Source organism: Telopea speciosissima, chromosome 6, assembly GCF_018873765.1.
Source record: "Telopea speciosissima isolate NSW1024214 ecotype Mountain lineage chromosome 6, Tspe_v1, whole genome shotgun sequence".
Taxonomy (NCBI): domain Eukaryota; kingdom Viridiplantae; phylum Streptophyta; class Magnoliopsida; order Proteales; family Proteaceae; genus Telopea; species Telopea speciosissima.
In genome coordinates, this window is record NC_057921.1 from 47,724,052 (window position 1) to 47,741,973 (window position 17,922).

Here is a 17,922-nt window from a genome sequence, read left to right on the forward strand (position 1 = left end):
CGTTCCCGGTGCTGGAAGTAACACCGTCGGGTGCCCGACCGACCCGCCCTTTTAAAGGCCCGACCGAGCCCGACCCCCTTTGCCCCGTTTAAACCCGACCCCCTAAGCCCGATTATTATTACCTATTCTACCCCCAACCCCAGAGAAAATTCCCAAACGTATACACGTTCCAACTTCCAACTCCCTAACAAGTAACAACCCAGGTAACCTAACCCTCCTAAATGACTAACCATTAACCCTAATTATTTACCAAAAAAAAAACCATTAACCCTAACTAACCATCCAAATTCCACCTCTTTTTTTTTTTTTTTTTTCTATTCAATCTCACAAAATCAAAATTTCAGTCTTTGAGTCTCACACAGTCACACGGCAAAATTGCACTTCTTTTTTCCTTTTTTCTTATTTTTTTTTAAATAGGACATGGGACATGGGACGTTATAGTTTGTGGACATGGGAAATGGGACTGATATTACTTTTCACACCGTTTAGTGCCCGTTTAGAGTTAAATAGGCCATTAGCCCGACCGAGGCCCGTTTAAGACCCGTTTACCTTGAATAAGGCTGTCCCGATTAAAGACCGAACACCGACCGACCAAAATTAAACAGTACCATGTCCGCCCAATGCAAGCCCGAACACCTAAACGGTCGGACACGGTGCAGCCTATAAAATTGGTGAGGCCCGTCTAGGCCCGACCGAACCCGACCGTTTGACACCCCTAGTTTACATGCGGTTTGTGTGTATTGATTTTGGAAAACAATAATGAAGACAACCTCAGTTTTCAAAGCTATGATGTTCCCGTGTTTCTCCATTTTCTCCTAGTTTCTCTCACTCATCATATTTCCCATGACTATGTGATTAAAAAAAAAAAAAAAACTTCTCATCTTCATCCGTCCTTTATCTTTTCCTTTTCTACTCTTTGGTTTTTTCATTTCTTCTCCACTCTCACATGATAAACAAACTATTTCGTCTATTAGCAAGTTGGATTTTATTAATCCATTTTAACATCATCCATCATTTTCAATTCGTACTTGAACAAATATAATATATAGTTAACTCAAGACATTTTATTTATTTTATGTTTCAAGTATGTCGCAATAACTGTTGTTTATTAAATTAGTTATTATGTTATTAATTAATCCAATTGCTAGTATTCGAATAATAAATACCGGTTTCTATTCGGTTTAGCGCCGCGACTTTGTGGTGCAAATCAAACCGAACCGGAAAGAGAACCTGTAAAATCAAAACCTTATCATTTTTCTACAGTGCGGTTCGGTTCAATTATAAACGGTCGGTTCCGATTTCGTTTTGACACCCTTAGTTGAAACAAAGAAGGGGAGTCAAACGGTCGATTCGGTCGGGCCGAATTAGTTTTGGTTGGGAATGAGTGAGACCAAAACCAAACAGTTAAGAAATTTCAATTTTCCAATCATTTTGGTTTCAGTTCGATACGGTTTCAATTAATTTTGATTTTTCAGTATCGGTTTAATACTAGTTAGATCGTTTTGTTTTTGGGTTTACACCATAATAAAATCTTGGGAAAAAGAACTTTGTCCCAGAGTGTGGCCTACGCCAACGCTCCCATGAGTCTATCTCTCTCCTCCCCATATGAAAAGACATCTATGCCCCTTGTTTTGAGGAGGAAAGAGATAGATACATGGGAGTGCTGGCGTAGGCCACACTCCCGGATAGAAAACTGCTTCCCTAAAATCTTACATTCATCACCTATAGTGAGAAAAGATTCGGTAAAATTACTTTAAATCATCTTCCCAAGTCAAACAAGTAAACAATCAAGAATATAGAAATTGATTTGATGTATCCATGTTGTAACCAGAACAAGAGGAATGAATTGCAAGGGGTAGATAACTAATATTGAAATCAATGGATGAGAAGATAACTAATATTGAAATCACAAAATGAACCCTAGTATCGAATCATCCATTTAAATGTTCAACTAATTTTGTATAGTGAATAAGAAGATCAATGGATGATTTATAACAACTCCTCTAACAACTACAAATTTTCTCACTAATATTGAAATCAATGGATAATCAATTCACCTATTCATAGCTTCCTACTCAATATTTTTTTATCGGTTTCTTTCGGTTCGATTTTTGGTTTGGATATCGGTTGGAATGGTGCGGTATGATTTTCAACTGGTCTCATCATACCCCAGTCAAAAACCAATCCCATAAGGTTCGGTTCGGTTCGGTCCAGGTTTTTTTTGTTGATTGGTCGCTTTTATTAGTTTTGGCTAGGTTTTGACACTCTTAAGAGAAGGGAAGAACAACTGATAAGGGGAGGGAATTATTAAAACGAGAAGCATATTCTCAATTTTGGTCTGGAGTGATGACAAGTTTAGGGGAAGCAGAAAAGAGTCTTCATTGACATCCAAACATTGTTTCAAAAATCGATATCTGAATCGGTTGAATCAACCAATTCGGATTAGAATTGGATGTGATCGATCTTGATTCGAACTGTTTCAAAGCAGCTGATTCTAGAATTTTTGGGACCGGATTGCTCAGTTATCCTACTGATTTCCTTTTATTGGATCGGTCAGATCATCTGTTGGGTGGGAGGGGGGGAGGACAAATTCGTGATGCTCTCTCTCTCCCCTCTCCTCTACCCCTTGCAACTCTCCCTCTCCATCTCCTCCCCCAAATCCTTACAACTCCTCCTTGTTTTCTCTCTCTCTCTCTCTCTCTGTACCTGTAACTCCCGCCCCCTCCTCTGTTTTTCTCTCTCCGGACTCCTCCTACTCCCCTCCCTTTCCCTCTGTGTTTCCGTTGGAGACTCTTCGGCTCCCCTTGGCCCTCCCTCTCCCTCGGTTTAACATTATGCCATGTATGCATTCAACACAATTCCCCTGTTCTGCATCCACTACAACTCTCTGACGCTTCCTCGCCTCATCACCAGGATTTTTACGGTTCAAATTACACCCAAGGAAGAACTCATCTAGTTACCTTTCACCATTTGAAGAGTTTGTTTGGTTGCCTTCAGATAGTAACTTTTCAGGCTTCATGTGCTATTTGGATTGGCTGCCTCTCAATGCCTTTGAGACCTACAAGTCCAGTCAGGCAATAATATTTGCGTTGATTGCTCTAAGAGGAATCCTCAGTGGGCTTCAGTATCGTATAACATCTTCATGTGTCTTAAATGTTCCAACAAGCACCACGGCTCCAACTCCTCTCCCTCCCCCTCTCCCTCGGTTCTTGTCCTTCCCTCCCCTACCATTAACAGTATGGAATTTGCATCATTGTTCTTTTTTTAAATCATTATGATGCTACCTGGCCAACATGTGCTATGATTGAATAAGGTCGGAGTAGTCAATTCCATATCCAATCCGCTCCAGTGACCGTTCCGTTTTGTGAACCGTTTTGTGAAGTGAGAATCGAGAATCAGATCCAGCCGATTATGATCCGATTTGACTGAAATCGTGGATCAAATTTTGATTCCTCAAACCATGGTGAGGTGGAAAAGATTAGAAGTGGGTCATGCATGTAATGGGGTGGTCAGCCAATAAAGAAAATAAAATAGAGAGAGAGATATGAGGGAGAAGAGAGAGAAGGTGGAGCATATAGATGAATTTAAACCCAAATCTAGATCTAGTGCTATCTTTATTGATTTTCTAGGGTTTTCACGATTCAATTGTCAATTAATCTAAATCATATGGTGTTGGTTAGTTTTTTTATTTTTCGATCTTTATCGAGTTGATGTTGCATGCTGCTACTTTGCTTGTCAATAAATATGCCGGAAGTATACAATTGATGCCATGTTTAGGTCCAATTTTTCGATGGCAGCTCTTTGGTTATAGTATTTCTATTACGTTTTAGGAATTACAATCTTGCCCTTTTGTCAAAGTTTAGGTGTGTGTTGGTTAGTCAAAATGGAAGATAGATGTTGCAGGCTGCTACTATTATACCTGTCCCCAAAATAGGCCTAATTTGAATTTCTATGATAGGTGCTACTCTAGAAACTGTCAACGCTGGAGATATATGGGTTGTGGATGTGGGTTCCAAATGATTGATGGTAAGTAATCGAATAGTGTAATTTTAACCTCCCATAACAATGTATAATATCACCATTTTATAGTGTACAAACCCTATTAAGCACCCTTGAGAGTGAGGGAAAGCATTGCTAAGTTTTTAGCTGAAACAGAGCAAGCAGTAGCCAACTGGCTGATCAACATGGGTAGACTCAAAGCGGGGCCGATTGGTCTTGCTACCCAGAAATTTAACTTTTGACTTATGGGGTCCGGTGCTCGGTAATAACCTCTCGCTCGAGTGTCCAAACCCAAGTTATAACCTACCTTTACTTTCATACCCATTATGAAGTCAAGGAGGTAGGCCCACGGGGTCTAACTGATTGAATAATCAATTTTTACCAATTTAGCGCGCAAGCAAACGGACCCTAGTGGTCTAAGCACTATTTAAGGGAGACTCGAGCTTTAAAGCTCATTTCTCACCTTTGCAAGTCGTGGGAGGAAAAGAAGAAAGAAGAAAGGAAAGGAAAGGAAGGATAAGAAGAAGAAAGGAAGAGGAAGTAGAGGACTAGGCCACAGATTTGCTATCATTCCTGCTCCATCCCAGGTAGGAGTGCTACTCCCAACTCCTCTCTTTCTATTCCTATTATTCTAAACCTAGAAATAGGGTTTTTTCACTAAGTTTCAATTGGAATCCAGTGTTGTGCTTGGAAGCCAACTAGAGTATGGTTGTATGAAGGGCATATGATCCTCTTGCACACTCCTAATCTTCGTCAGAAATCGATTCCATCGAAGTTTGGATAAAAAATGACCAAACCCTAACTTTAGGGTTTCGATCGAAGATTTGATCATATCTTCAATTTCAACCGGTGAAATGTAGTGCAACTAAGCTTTGTGCATAGGCGAAGTGATCCCCTACAATCTCTATAGAGTGGAAACAACCCCAGCAAAGTGTTGAATGTCATCTGAGCTGAAGAACAGCTCTCGGACCACCCACCGATCGATGACCACATCAACCGGTAGACAAATTTGGAAAATCAAAGCTTCTGCCAAAATCAACCAGTTGATCATAAAGCTTAGCACCGGTTGATGAGTAAACATGATTAGGTCAAACTTAGTACATCGGTGAGGTGTATTCGGGATTTGATTGGACATTAACTCGGATTGTATTTGCCAAGTCTTTGGGACAAGGTGAGTGGTTGTGGTTGACTTCTTTTTGTGGAGTATTTCTTATTTTAATTTGTGTATGACCATTCCATTCTTTTCAATTATGAATTGTTGTCCATATAACTATGCTTGTTTTATATGTTAGGAATGAAATGTATGTTTAATGTTAGAAATGGGATCTGGTATGGCCAAGATGGATTCTGGTACCGGGATCACCATACTTATATTACATTCATGATGCATTAGACTTATTTATGTAAACAGGATGCAGTGTAACCGATGGTTGAGCTGGTATCGTATTTTCTGTGATTAAAGTATGTTTATGTGTATGTTAGGGGAGACAGGTTGGTAGTGTGGCCGAGGGGATTCTGGTACTATCCTCTTGTTCTCTGATATACATGTATGTATGCGACCCCTATTATACTAAATGCATATAAACGCGAACTGTCATGATGCATTTGCATTTACAGTGCTAGTATATTGTTTATCTGTAGTATGGGACTCGAATTTATTATATACTTGCATAGCGTCATATTAGAATCTGTCATGCATTGACTCATAAATTGAATGATAGTTAGGATGATTACCCAGTGCTACATCCCTTACCAATAAGGGGTAAGGTGTTGGATAACCGACAGACTAGTTATCAAGGTGGTTTGCTGGGTAATTGAGAGGACCCTAAGTGGTACCGGAACCGGCAGGCTTCCAATCGTAACCGGGGCTACCACTAGGAGATGAGGCACTTACCAGTCCAGGGGGTATCGTCTGTGTTGCAGTAGCATTATACTAGAGACCTAGTTTTGTTGTTAGGTGATTATAATAAAAATGAACTCACGCACCGCATCATCTATTGTTTGTATATGTTTGCATGCCCCCATCTCTCATTGAGTTAGTGAAGCTCATTCCACATGGATACCCTCTTTTTAGATATTATAGGTGGTTCGACCGTGGCTTGTGATGATGCTCCCTCCTCCCCAGCAGAAGAGTAGTGAACTCCTAAGTCTGATGATCACGAGTCCAGCTGTGTCTGTGACAAGTGTGCATGTAGAGCCTTTTGTCTGATGTAATAACTTTATAATATATCCTGATAAATTATGATACTTGGGTAATTCTAAATAAACTTGTTATTGTAATATCATAATACTTAGATATCCTTGTTTTGAGAATCATTATGATATTGTAAATTAAGTCTTCCTTTGACTTAGTTAATAGTGATTCTTAGTGGTGACTGTAGCATTAAGATACTGTATCAGAGATCATGGCAAATTGTGTAGGATGATGGTAAGCATCCTAGTCCCATTCCCAGTACTTTTGGGAGCGGGGTGTGACAGTTACTATACTTGCTGATTTAGAAGGAATTTTTTTTTTCTGGTTTTCAGGTCTTCTCTACTAGTCTGACAAATTATGAGGTTGTGTATGAAACGAGAGTTGTGAAGGTAAGAGGTTGCTTACCAGGACAAAAAGCCAATTAATAGAAAATAACAATCAATCGATCTATTAGATTCTTGAATTCTCTTCTAATGATGTCTTAGCAGGCTAAGGAGAAAAAAGAGGATTTTAGAGGAAGGTGGAGTTGGTAGTGGAATATCAATGCCATCACGACGAGTACCAGAATTGATTGTGAGGAGTAGCATCGCCTATCAAGCATCGTGTCTCTCCTCTTACCTCTCTTTCCTTTACGGCTTATGATCATTACACGATTTTCCCTCATGAATCCCAACTAAATCGGACGGATTTTGAAAAGGTGGGGTGGAGGAGACAAGGCATTGATAGGAAACCTCAGCACCCTAACTTTGTTTGGCCACTTTCCCACCCCAATCATCTAAACAAGCACATTTCTGATCAACCTCAAAAATAAACTTAAAAATATATAAGAGTTTTATTGCTAAAATAAGAAATTAAGTATAACATGGGTCAAAAATGACTGCTTAACTCAGGGTCAAAGAGAACCACTTCACTTTGTGGTCGTTTGGGGATTCTCAACCCTAGTATGAGACTCACTCACCATAAGAGGTTACATTGAACTCAAATTCTTCCACTCTTATACTTTTTTTTTTTATCATATCCTATCTATTTTCCCAATGGGACTTTAACTACCAACTACAAGAGAATCTACCACTATCGAGGAGGGGGAGAATCTACAATTGTGGAGAGAGGGGCCATAAATTTGCCCAAATATGCAACAAGGAGAAGTTGATCTCTTGACCTCCTGGGGGGCGATGCACTCAACTAGCATGCCACCAACCAACCGAGCTAATGGTTGTTTGTTTCCTCTCTTATACTTCACAATACAAATATATAGAGGGGAAGGGAGAACTAGTTGTTGAAAAAGAGCCATTGAAATATAACTGTTGAAGTCGTTCGAATATAGCCGTTGAAATATGTCCATTGGAAATTAATAACTAGTGACATTATGACTTCATCATTCTTCCCTTGCGTTGAAGAACTCGTCCTCAAATTCAATGTGGTCATTTTCATTGTCCAAGTGTTATGATTAAGTTTCTTCAACTCATGCTCTACCTTAACGTGGTGCTCAGCATCAGAACTTGCTCTGATACCAACTTGATGCAACTAAAAAAATTAATTGAAAATATATGAGTTTTATTTCCAAAATAAGAAATCAAGTACAAAATAACAAGGGTCAAAGAGGGCCACTTAATTCTGAGGTCATTTGGGGACTCACTCAACCTAAGAGTGTTACTCACTCACCACAAGAGATTATATTGGACTCAAATTCTTCTTCTCTCTCATATACGTCACAATACAATGTTTTTTTAAATATGGGGAGAGTTCTTTGTCTGAGAATGTGGTGCTTGTATCAGTACGGGGGCCAATGGGAATGCTTGTGAAAGTATCAACATGGACGATATTTCTACTTTTTATGGGAGATGCTGGGGCTGATAATAAACAAAATCAAGTATAATAAATCAGATTACCTCTCCCAAAAACTTCACCCCCATTTTTTTTAAGCTCTTAGTCAAGCTTCGCAGGCTTCGGCATCCGATTTGCTCTGCTTCTGGAAGAGGCAACACTAGCGGGGAGAAACATTTCATAAAGGTGGAAACCCCTACGGATCGAAGAGAACACCATTGCAAAGAGAAGATGAGATCTACTGGTTGGGGATGCTGGGGTTGATAAAACAGATTTTGGGACGATGATAGTAGTTTATAGGGGTACGAGAATACCAAAAATACCCCTCTAAGAAGAGATATTTTGAATTTCACATCGGATTCAGATCGTCATGCCCTCGCTTCTAGGTTTGCCATGTGTCCTAGGATGAAGACAACCGTTGATATCACCTTTCATTCAAATTTCAAAACTAAACCAATTGATTTCGCAGGGTACTGTGTCTGGGCGCAGGAGCCACACTCCTAAACATGCTCCTTTTTCCTACACACACACACACACATATATATATAAATAAGAGAATGAAGAACTAGCTATTGGAAAAGATCCATTGAAATATAGCCGTTTGAATATAGCCAGTAGAATATAGCCGTTTGAAAGTAATAACTAGTTCCCCCTCATATGGAATTTTTATTATTTTCTCTCTCTTACTTTGAACATGTGAGCTTTACGCGGATAATACCATTCTTTTGCAAGGCCATTGGTATAGTGTGTAGACTCCCCCCACATTAGCATGGAGGAAATTCTCTCTCAATGAAATTATATCTTTTCACCGGGGGAGAATCTCTCAAAGGGAGTCTTTGAACGACAAGAATCTAAATTTCTGAAAAGAGGTTCGCTGCAACTTCTTTATCTTCACCAGCAATGGTTCATGGTTAGATTTAACCATCACCAACAGTTCACATCTGTGTCCAATAATCTCAAATTTTAGATTGGTTTTACATTTATGGTCTAAAGTTTCATGGCAATTATCGCTCAAACTTTGAGACAATTTTGTTAAAGAAAGATTATGTACTTTCAAAATTTAGTAAATCAAGGTTGGAGATGATTATTTATGTGCAATAGACAGTGTAGATTCATTTGTGAGAATTTAAATTGGTTAATGATAATATTCGCAATATAATAAACAAAAGGGGAAAGTTCATTTAAGCGACTCGCCTATAAAGGAACCTCTTGGCTGATGCTTCATTTTAACACATGGAAGAGTGATATGATAATTCTAACAATTGGAGATCTTGGGAATAATGTGATTGGCTCATACTTCAAATTTATACCGTTACTCCAATCACTACTATACACGATGAAATCATGTGTGTGTGAAAGAATTGAGACACCAGAAAACATGTCATCATTTACTTGTAAGATACTTCCAATATTATATTTGGACTTAATTAATTATACCATAATCTATTGGTTAAAACCTGGCTTGAGACTACTTTAAGGTTAATGGGGTATACTAGTCTTTTTTATTGTGGGGGTGGATTGGATTAGGATTTATATTTATTATAAATACATGGTTAGGGTCTCTGCAGTCACTTGATCTCATTCTCTGTTCTTTCCACCAAGAATGTGAGAGGTGTGTGTGAGACAAGAAAAATGGAGAAGATCCTAACCAAGGTTTCATTCGTGAAGGATGCCGACACTGAGAATTATGGATTATTTTATATCTTTTTTCTCCAACATACGTGGGTGAAAGGTACACATTATTTTTCCATTTTTTTTATTCAATCGTGTTCTAGTTCACTGTATGGAGATAGATTAGGGTTTCACAAAACCCAAAGAATTTTTAACACTTGGTATCAGAGCGATCCATACAGACCTAGAATTGATTGCTTGCATGTTTAAGAACTTGAATCGAAACTCTAATGTCAATTTTCCACAATAAAACAAAACAGGGCCCAAATGGACCAACCATTGGACACCTAGGATTAAATCAACACCAAATAGGGATAATACATAAGCATAAATAGAAACAGAGTAATGCATAAGTTTCACCAGAAGTTGTCTGATTAATCCCTCACACATAAGGAGACTGCCACTGCCGGCCAAAAGAGTGATGTTAGGTGTAGCTTCAATTGATATCCTAAGTGCCGAGCAACCCTACTTTCTATAAAATCATGGATAATACCCCCATCGATTAATACCTGAATCGAACTTCCATCAATATACCAAGTGAAAAGAAGAGCAGTTGGGGAGGTCATACCAGTCATGCAGTGATAGGAGAGCTCGCTAATCTCCGTTGGTTCCCTTGTACTAAGGTTTTTGGATTATGGTATTATTGGATCAACGACGGTTGGTGTAGCTACCTCTTCTTCATCATACTCTAGAAAAAATAATTGACGAGATTTGCAGCGATGCCCTTGCACAAACTTCTCATTGCAGTTGTAGCTGAGTCCCCGTTCACGGCATTGTTGCATTTCTACCGGTGTCAGCCTTTTAATGGGTATGGAGGAATTCAGTGGTGGAAGCAGTGGAACCTTGGAAGCTGGCAACTGCGGGGGATTTGGGAGTAGTGGTGGTCTAGTGGATGGAGGAAACGGTCGGCTGAAAGACCGATGAGTCTCCGATAGTTTAGATTCTTGAAGTCGAGCGAGTCCCACCGTATGCACCATTGTGGTGAGTCGAAATGCCATCACCTCGCTTTGAATATCTGAGCGAAGCCCAGAAATGAAACTACTCATGAGAAACGACACCGGAAGATTTGTAATGTGGTTGACGAGTGCCTTGAAACAAGACTGGTACTCGGCCACCAAAGAACTCTGAGAAAACTTTGCTAATGTGGCCTGCAGATCGTCGAATTCCAACGGACCAATCCGGATTTCTAAAGCTCGAGTGAAAGCTGTCCAAGTAGAGAACTGCTCTGATCGATGTATCTGTTGGAACCACTAGAGAGTTGGGCCATCCATGTGGAATGAAGAAACAAGTAAGCGATGATCATTGAGGGTGGCGTGGAAGTCGAAGAAACACTCTGCTTTGAAGATCCATCCGACGAGGTCTATACCATCAAAACGAGGAAAATCCAAGCGTATTGTTCTTGTCTGGATGGGGTTGGGCTGGGAAGATGTGGGAGTTCCCGAATAACCGCTAGGGTTTAGTCGTTACTCTGGTGAAGGGGTTGTGAGGCGCAGAGCCTGCTCCAATCTTCCATCCATGGTAGTCAGTCGGGGAACAAGTTTAGATAAGGTGCGTTGTTGGTCAGCTACAGCTTCATGGAGGGAGTTCAGCTGGTCGCCGTGCTCCATCAACGTGGTACCCAACTGTTTGATCGACTCATCAAGCTGACGTTGTCGGGTGCCGTCAGCCATGAACGCAATGAAATAACCAGATGATACGATTACAGGGATGAATAGAGCAAATAACGTGAGTGAGAGCGCTAACTTCGAGGGTAGCTTCCTCCAAAAGAAGACGAGAGAAGATAGGAAGAAAATATACTATTTTCATGCCCCTATCTTATGTGCTATTATATATATATATATATATATATATATATATATATATATATATATATATATATATATATATGGAGAGAGAGAGAGAGAGAGAGAGAGAGAGAGAATCCTAACCGAATTGATTTCCTGACATTCCCAATGGTTCCCACCCAATCATTCGTTAACACCTCTCTATCCCTTAACAGAATTGCCCGTTATACTCCTATCCAGCTCACACGTAATTATCTAGAAATATAGGATGTCTTCGATTCCGGGTTGTGCAACGTCGGGCTCCAACGTCCTCCATATCCTTTGCCATGCCATCTCCTTCCACGTTCTCAATGTCATCAACCAGGTCATCCGTTGATGTGTTTGTGGGTCCCTCCTTAGGTGTATTCGTATCAGTTCTGAAGCTGCGTTTTTATGTATCATGTACGCAAAGTCAACAGGTGTGTAGATTTTCTGGTTGGGTTCTTAGAGTCTTGTCAAGAGATTCATTTATATACAGATAGTCTTCAACAGGCTCTCTCAAATTTCCTTATTTCCTTATTAATTAAATTATCTCCTATTCCCCAAAAAAAAATCCCTTTATAAATGTCACTTGATTTGTCACTAGGCAAATATTTAAGAGACGCCAAGAGGTTCCTTTCCAGTTGGACAACTTGGAAAAATTGTTCTCCAAAAAAATAACAAAATAAAATAAGAATGTATCCTAATTTGAGCACATCAGAATCTAACCAAGATGTCGTTTCTTTTTTTTTTTGGGGGGGGGGTAGAAATAGGATCTATTGATAATCACAAGTTACACTTTTGGACTCTACAACAAAACTGACAGAGAAATAGGGATCAAAATTGGGCCAAACTATCCTATCCGTTAAAGATAGAGCCCTCCTAGCAAGGGAGGGGCATTCCTAGAATCCTATAACAATTGATAGGTAAAGATAATTCACCATCATTTGATTAAAAAAAAGGCAAAAGTATTTTCTGATTTTTTTGCCAAAGAGAACAATATGGCAACTTAGACCATTGGATATTAAGGGAGTGATTATAATTTGCCATATGTTAAATTTCAAACTCAAATTCAAGCATATACCTCCCATTTATATATGTTCATGCACTTTTCATAATCCATAAAACCTTATGTATTAGTTCAATACTTTATTTTGCCAATGGACCAACTCCATTTAAGTTAAAACTTGACATGTAAGGACTGAGGAGGGGCTTTAGGGTTTACCTATCCATAAAATTTAATCTCATCTAACCTACCACATGGTAGAACTACGTACTTGTCCATGGAACCTTTCCCATACTACTCACGTAGGAACCCCATGCCCAAGAAAAAATTTAACTTTTAGAGAATTCCCAAGGGTTACCCTGAAGCGGGATAACTGAAAAACACCAGACACAAAAACCCCAGGTTTATGCCAATCAGAAACCTTATCACCTTCACTACTGTAAGTGGTGGTGATCCTATTGTCCAAAGCTCTTGGTAAAAGATTGGAAAATTAAGAGCAAAGTCAAGCATAGGTTTTTTTCTCATAAGATGAACTGGATTGTCTTGTGTTCAAGATTTTGCAGCATAATCAATCTAACATGCATCTGAATAGAGATTTTTTTTTTTTTTGGTAAATCATCTGAATAGAGATTACAATAGCCTTCTGTTGAAGCCACACTGCACTCTCCAAATCAAGTGAAAAGGAAATTAACAAAAGAGGTCTGTAAATGGATAACATTAAGCAAAGAAACTTCAAAGAGTTCCTACCATATGGATCCATTGCAAGTTACCAAATAACAACTCAAATTGTATGCAAGTGATTTTCCAAAAGAACACTGGTCGAAGGAACCTCACGAGTTCCCACTTCATGGGTCTGTCAAAGTCAGACATCTCAAATAGATCCAATCTAACATAGTTGAAATTCATGCCACCCTCCTGACCAACGTAGTTTTTCTTACTTGAAGAAGCTTAAAGATATAGGATAAAAAAAAAATGCAAGATGGAGGCAAAATTCTCCTAAGCTTTTTTTTTATCCAAGATGGAGGCAAAATTCTCCTAAGCTACTAATCTCGGTAGTGATCCCTGTCCCGATCTCGTCCATATTCTCTTCCTCGGCTATGATCATAATCTCTATCTCTATCTCTATTTCTGTCTTTACCCCTTTCTTTCTCACGGTCTTTCTCCCTCTCTCTGCTATGACTCCCGCGCCTATCCCTTTCACGGGTGTAACCATCCCGGTCCCGACTCCTGCTGCTCTCCCTATCATCACGGTCTCTTCCCCTGTCTTTACTTTTGTCTCTACCATCTTTATCAGTCGCATCTGTCATGATTTCATCACGGATTTAAACATGTTAATGCCGTATCAAACAAATCAACCAACAATCTTACACCTGCCCAACTAGGGGGGGGGGGGAGAACACATATTTTACACCCAACTGTACATTTGAAAGAAGCCGCACCAGCACCCACCCAAACCCACCCCCCCCCCCCAACAAAAAAAAAAGGAGCCACACCAACAATGCATTGAACACAGATTCCAACATTGACATGGTGTGTGACTGGCAGAGATACATGCATACTTTTTTAAAATATTTGATAAAAAAATTTGTCATAGTGCACATAATTATTTTGAAGATATAAAGTAATTGATGCCCAACCTAGACTAAATATAATGTGTAAAGGCATTGCAATCAACTTGGCCATGCACACATAAATTGCTTTTCCCTTTCATTACATTTAGAGAAGTCATACCTACATATTGTTCTCTTGGATTTTTCATAAAAAATAAAAAAGAAAAAGAAATACATAGAGGACTCTCATTGCTGACTTTATTGTTGGAATTATTTACAATTCTCTTACTTTCTCTACCCCATCCATTACAATGGCATTACTCATAACTGACCTGAAAAACATGTAAGGGGCAATAATTTGTAAGTAGGTAACAAAGGGCAAATCAACCATGTGGTGAAGCAGAACAGGTGAGTAGCCAAGGTTTTCAAATACTCCCGTAACTGGCTCAGGACCATACCTAACCCTAACCAAATAAGGGCCATACCATACTAAAACCATTAAGGCAGTGCACAGTACTGTTCTAACTCACCTCACAGCCATCCCTATTAATTGGGATAGATGACCTTAGTTATTGAGCTTAGGCCTATCACATAATATTATTAAAGTATATAGATGTCATAGAGGTTAGTGAATTGCCATCAATGTCATAAGGCCACAATATCCTGGGCTCCTGGCACATGGCAGACTTGAATGGATGCAAGAAGAGGCCCACGTGATAGAGGACCCAAATCCAGCTCAGCATGTAACGGGGCAAAACATAGTTCAAAATTACAAATGTGGCATGCCTTCAATGCGTATTAATATGTGATAACAGAGGTAGTGGCATTTTGGTAGTGAACATGAAACATTAGGATTTTAGGTTTTTTAAAAAGCTGAAAAATCTTAAAGAAAATGTTATAAAACAGAAAAAGGAAAAGAAAAACGAAAAAAAGGCATAAAGAAGTTTTTGGGAAGTAGGAGAAACTTGAAGGTAGGTATGCCAGATCATCCTCCATGGTGGCTGTGTGTGTGCTTCACATATGTGGGGAGTTGGCTAGTTGCCTTGTAGGCTGTAACAACTCCTAGAGGTACTATTCTCAGCCAAGAAGGGCAAAGGTTTATCAGTCTAAGTGTTGCTATTAGCTATTCGAGTCTTTTTCTTAGTTGTTTTTATTGGACATCGGTTTCGGTCATGGGCCTTAAGTTGCAATTGGGCTCTCATAGAGGCACCTAATGTGTCTAATAGTCTCTAGGGAAGTTGATGATAAGGAGGCTAATTCAATCCAGGATTCAAAAACCCTGGTTCAGATCGCTTATGGGCCCATTGAAGGGAATAATAGTCAAAAGATATAATATAAGTTATAAATTTATCTCAAGTTTACAAAGGAAAGTGGCAACCTGGTAAATAAACAGAATCTTAAAGGGGTAGTGATGCAGACAAGTCGCCTAAAAGGCTTATTTCATTGGAAATAAACTTTGGATTGTGTTATACTTTGTAATGGGCCACTTTAAAAGGCCTAAATACGGGTAGAAAGTAGGAAAATGGGATTTACTTCATTAGTTTAGAGTCCTGTTATGAGTCATTATTTTAGTTTCCTAGTTAGTTTATGTTACCTTATTAGTTAAGGATTGAGTTTGGCCTTTCCTTTTTAGTGGTCGAGTCTGTTTATGAGTCTTCTATATAAGTTTGAGTGGTAGATGGTTTATGCAAAGATATGAGCACAGATTTGAAGTTTTTCAAGGTAAGAAAGCTTTGGAATGATTTGGTTTCATATCTAAGCTTGGATTCACGTTTTTTATGGATGGTTTATGTTATTCATGGTATGTTTGTGTCAGATTATTAAGGGTCTGAAGTATAGTCACGGATTTGCCAAGAAATCAAAGATTCAAAGTGTATAACCCTAGCTTTTTGAGTTTTTTTTTTTTTTTGGCTGAATGTCTAGCTTTTTGAGTTATTGGTGAAGAACAGGTATAATCCCTAAACCATTTGTTATTTTGCAATCTATTGATGGATTAGATGATAGATTAGTGCACTTATGTGAGTGTTTGATAGGGTTTTAAGGTTGTATTTCGAGCTTGGGTTAAGGGATTCATGAATGGTGAAGGTTGATACCAAAATGATGCAAACCCTAATGCGTAAGCAAACCAAGATCGAATTTGGAAGAGAATAGGCACAGGAATGATGAAGGTTGGTGGTGGTGATGATGAAGATGGACGATGATGGAGATGGATAGATAGATGAACTGGAGTCCCACCAGTCTACCAGCCGTAGGAGTCCCACCTAGGCCACCACCAAGGAGATTCACCTTGGATGTATCCACAGCCACTTGAAATCCACAGGATATAGTCTTTCAAAGAAAGATTTCTTCTTCTTTTTTTAAATGAAATTCTCTTGTGGACTCCTCTGGCTCTACAATCTAGCTATCATTTTGGCTTTGATACCAAAATGATGCAAACCCGAGAGGGTAAGCAAGCCAAGATCGAATCTAGAAGAGAATAGGTAGGTATGAAAATAGATAGCTAGATTGTAGAGGTGGAGTCCCACCAGTCTTCCAGCCATAGGAGTCCCACCTGGGTTGCTGATTCTCACAGCTCTTGTTTCTCACAAGGGTTTTCACAAGAGGGTTTTTGTTTTCAAAATTCTGGATGCTGAAATAGCATCCCACCATTCTATTATATAAGGAAAAAGGAGGTTTAATAGTCTCTTGGATTACATCAAAATGAATTAAAAGACTGTTGGAATTCCAAGACTAAACGGAATTCCAACACCTAGAAAATAAACCCAATAAAATATATTTAACATTAAATATATTGACTACAACTTCGAAACTTCTAACTAGGAAATTTAAAAGGCAATTACTACACCTAGGAACTTAAAACAATCTCATTCCTAGGAATACAAAAAGACAACTAACTACCTAGATACGAAAAATTGTCCCAAGACATAGGAACTACAAAAAGAATACATAGAAAACTGATAATGGAAGGTACTAAAGGCTGCCTTGGAATATGAAAAGACTTGACTGCTTCCACAGCTTGGCTGGTTGGGCTGGTCTTGGACCAACATGTGGACCAGGTTCTGGAAAAGAACCTTGTTAGCCAATTTCTCCCTGCATCAGCTATCCTATAGGGATAACCAAATGAAGCTATTTAATCGAAATACAAGAGTCCATGTAAACTGATTTTTGCTGATTGAGCCGTCAAGACAAGAAGACCCAGCCTTCTTGCTTCTTCAGTCCAGTTACCTTCTGGGATAATGAGGATCATACCCCAAAAATCTATGGGGATAAATGTAGTCCCAGTGATAAATGAGTCACAGAATTCACTATTTGAACCTTCCATTAAGTTTGTCACGGTTTCATCTGTGGTGGGGGAAAAGAAGCAATTCCAACATATTCTGTTTCCACCTCCCAAGCCTTTCGGAGAGAGTTGGAGATGGCTGAAACACGCTTCACCTTAAGAGAGAAACTTTCTTCGGATTCTCATTGGTAACGACAGATAAATGCGATCAAAACATTGCTAATACGAGACCATACCCCTGCTGAAGCAATCTGTTTGACTGGGACTCAAATCAGACTTCGCCGAGGAATAATCAACCAAGGACCTCCGTACGTAAACTCGCTAGTCGAAATCTAATTCGAGCTCCTCTTCAATCAGCGACGCAGTTCACTTCATCCGATGATTCCAATCAATATTGAGAGCGAATACCTCCATGTGCCTCTACTGTTCGTCCGGAAGCAACACCGAATACATGTCTAATATCCCAACGCATCAACAAAATTTCTCTTTTTTTCATTCTTCTTTCATTTTTCTTTTTCATGGATGTTTTGATTGTGCTAACCATGCATTATCATTACATCACTCAAATCAAACATGTGCACTGCAAAGATTATCCC

The 17,922-nt window shown here is 39.2% G+C and overlaps 1 protein-coding gene across 2 annotated transcripts in view; it reads right to left on the reverse strand.

The window, feature by feature from the left end:
- Window positions 1-13,307: 13,307 nt before the first annotated feature.
- The window catches only part of LOC122664600 (transcription initiation factor TFIID subunit 15-like), a 35,405-nt gene continuing 30,790 nt past the window's right edge, over window positions 13,308-17,922 (reverse strand). The window contains exons 8-10 of one of the 2 annotated variants that reach the window (XM_043860490.1): window positions 14,577-14,589; window positions 13,509-13,774; window positions 13,308-13,467 (exon numbers count right to left, since the gene is read on the reverse strand). In XM_043860490.1, the coding sequence (XP_043716425.1) occupies window positions 13,540-13,774; window positions 14,577-14,589 (248 nt within the window). In that variant the 3' untranslated portion in view covers window positions 13,308-13,467; window positions 13,509-13,539. Of the gene's footprint in view, window positions 13,468-13,508; window positions 13,797-14,576; window positions 14,590-17,922 lie in introns of both variants that reach the window. The other variant, XM_043860489.1, reaches the window with a different exon arrangement.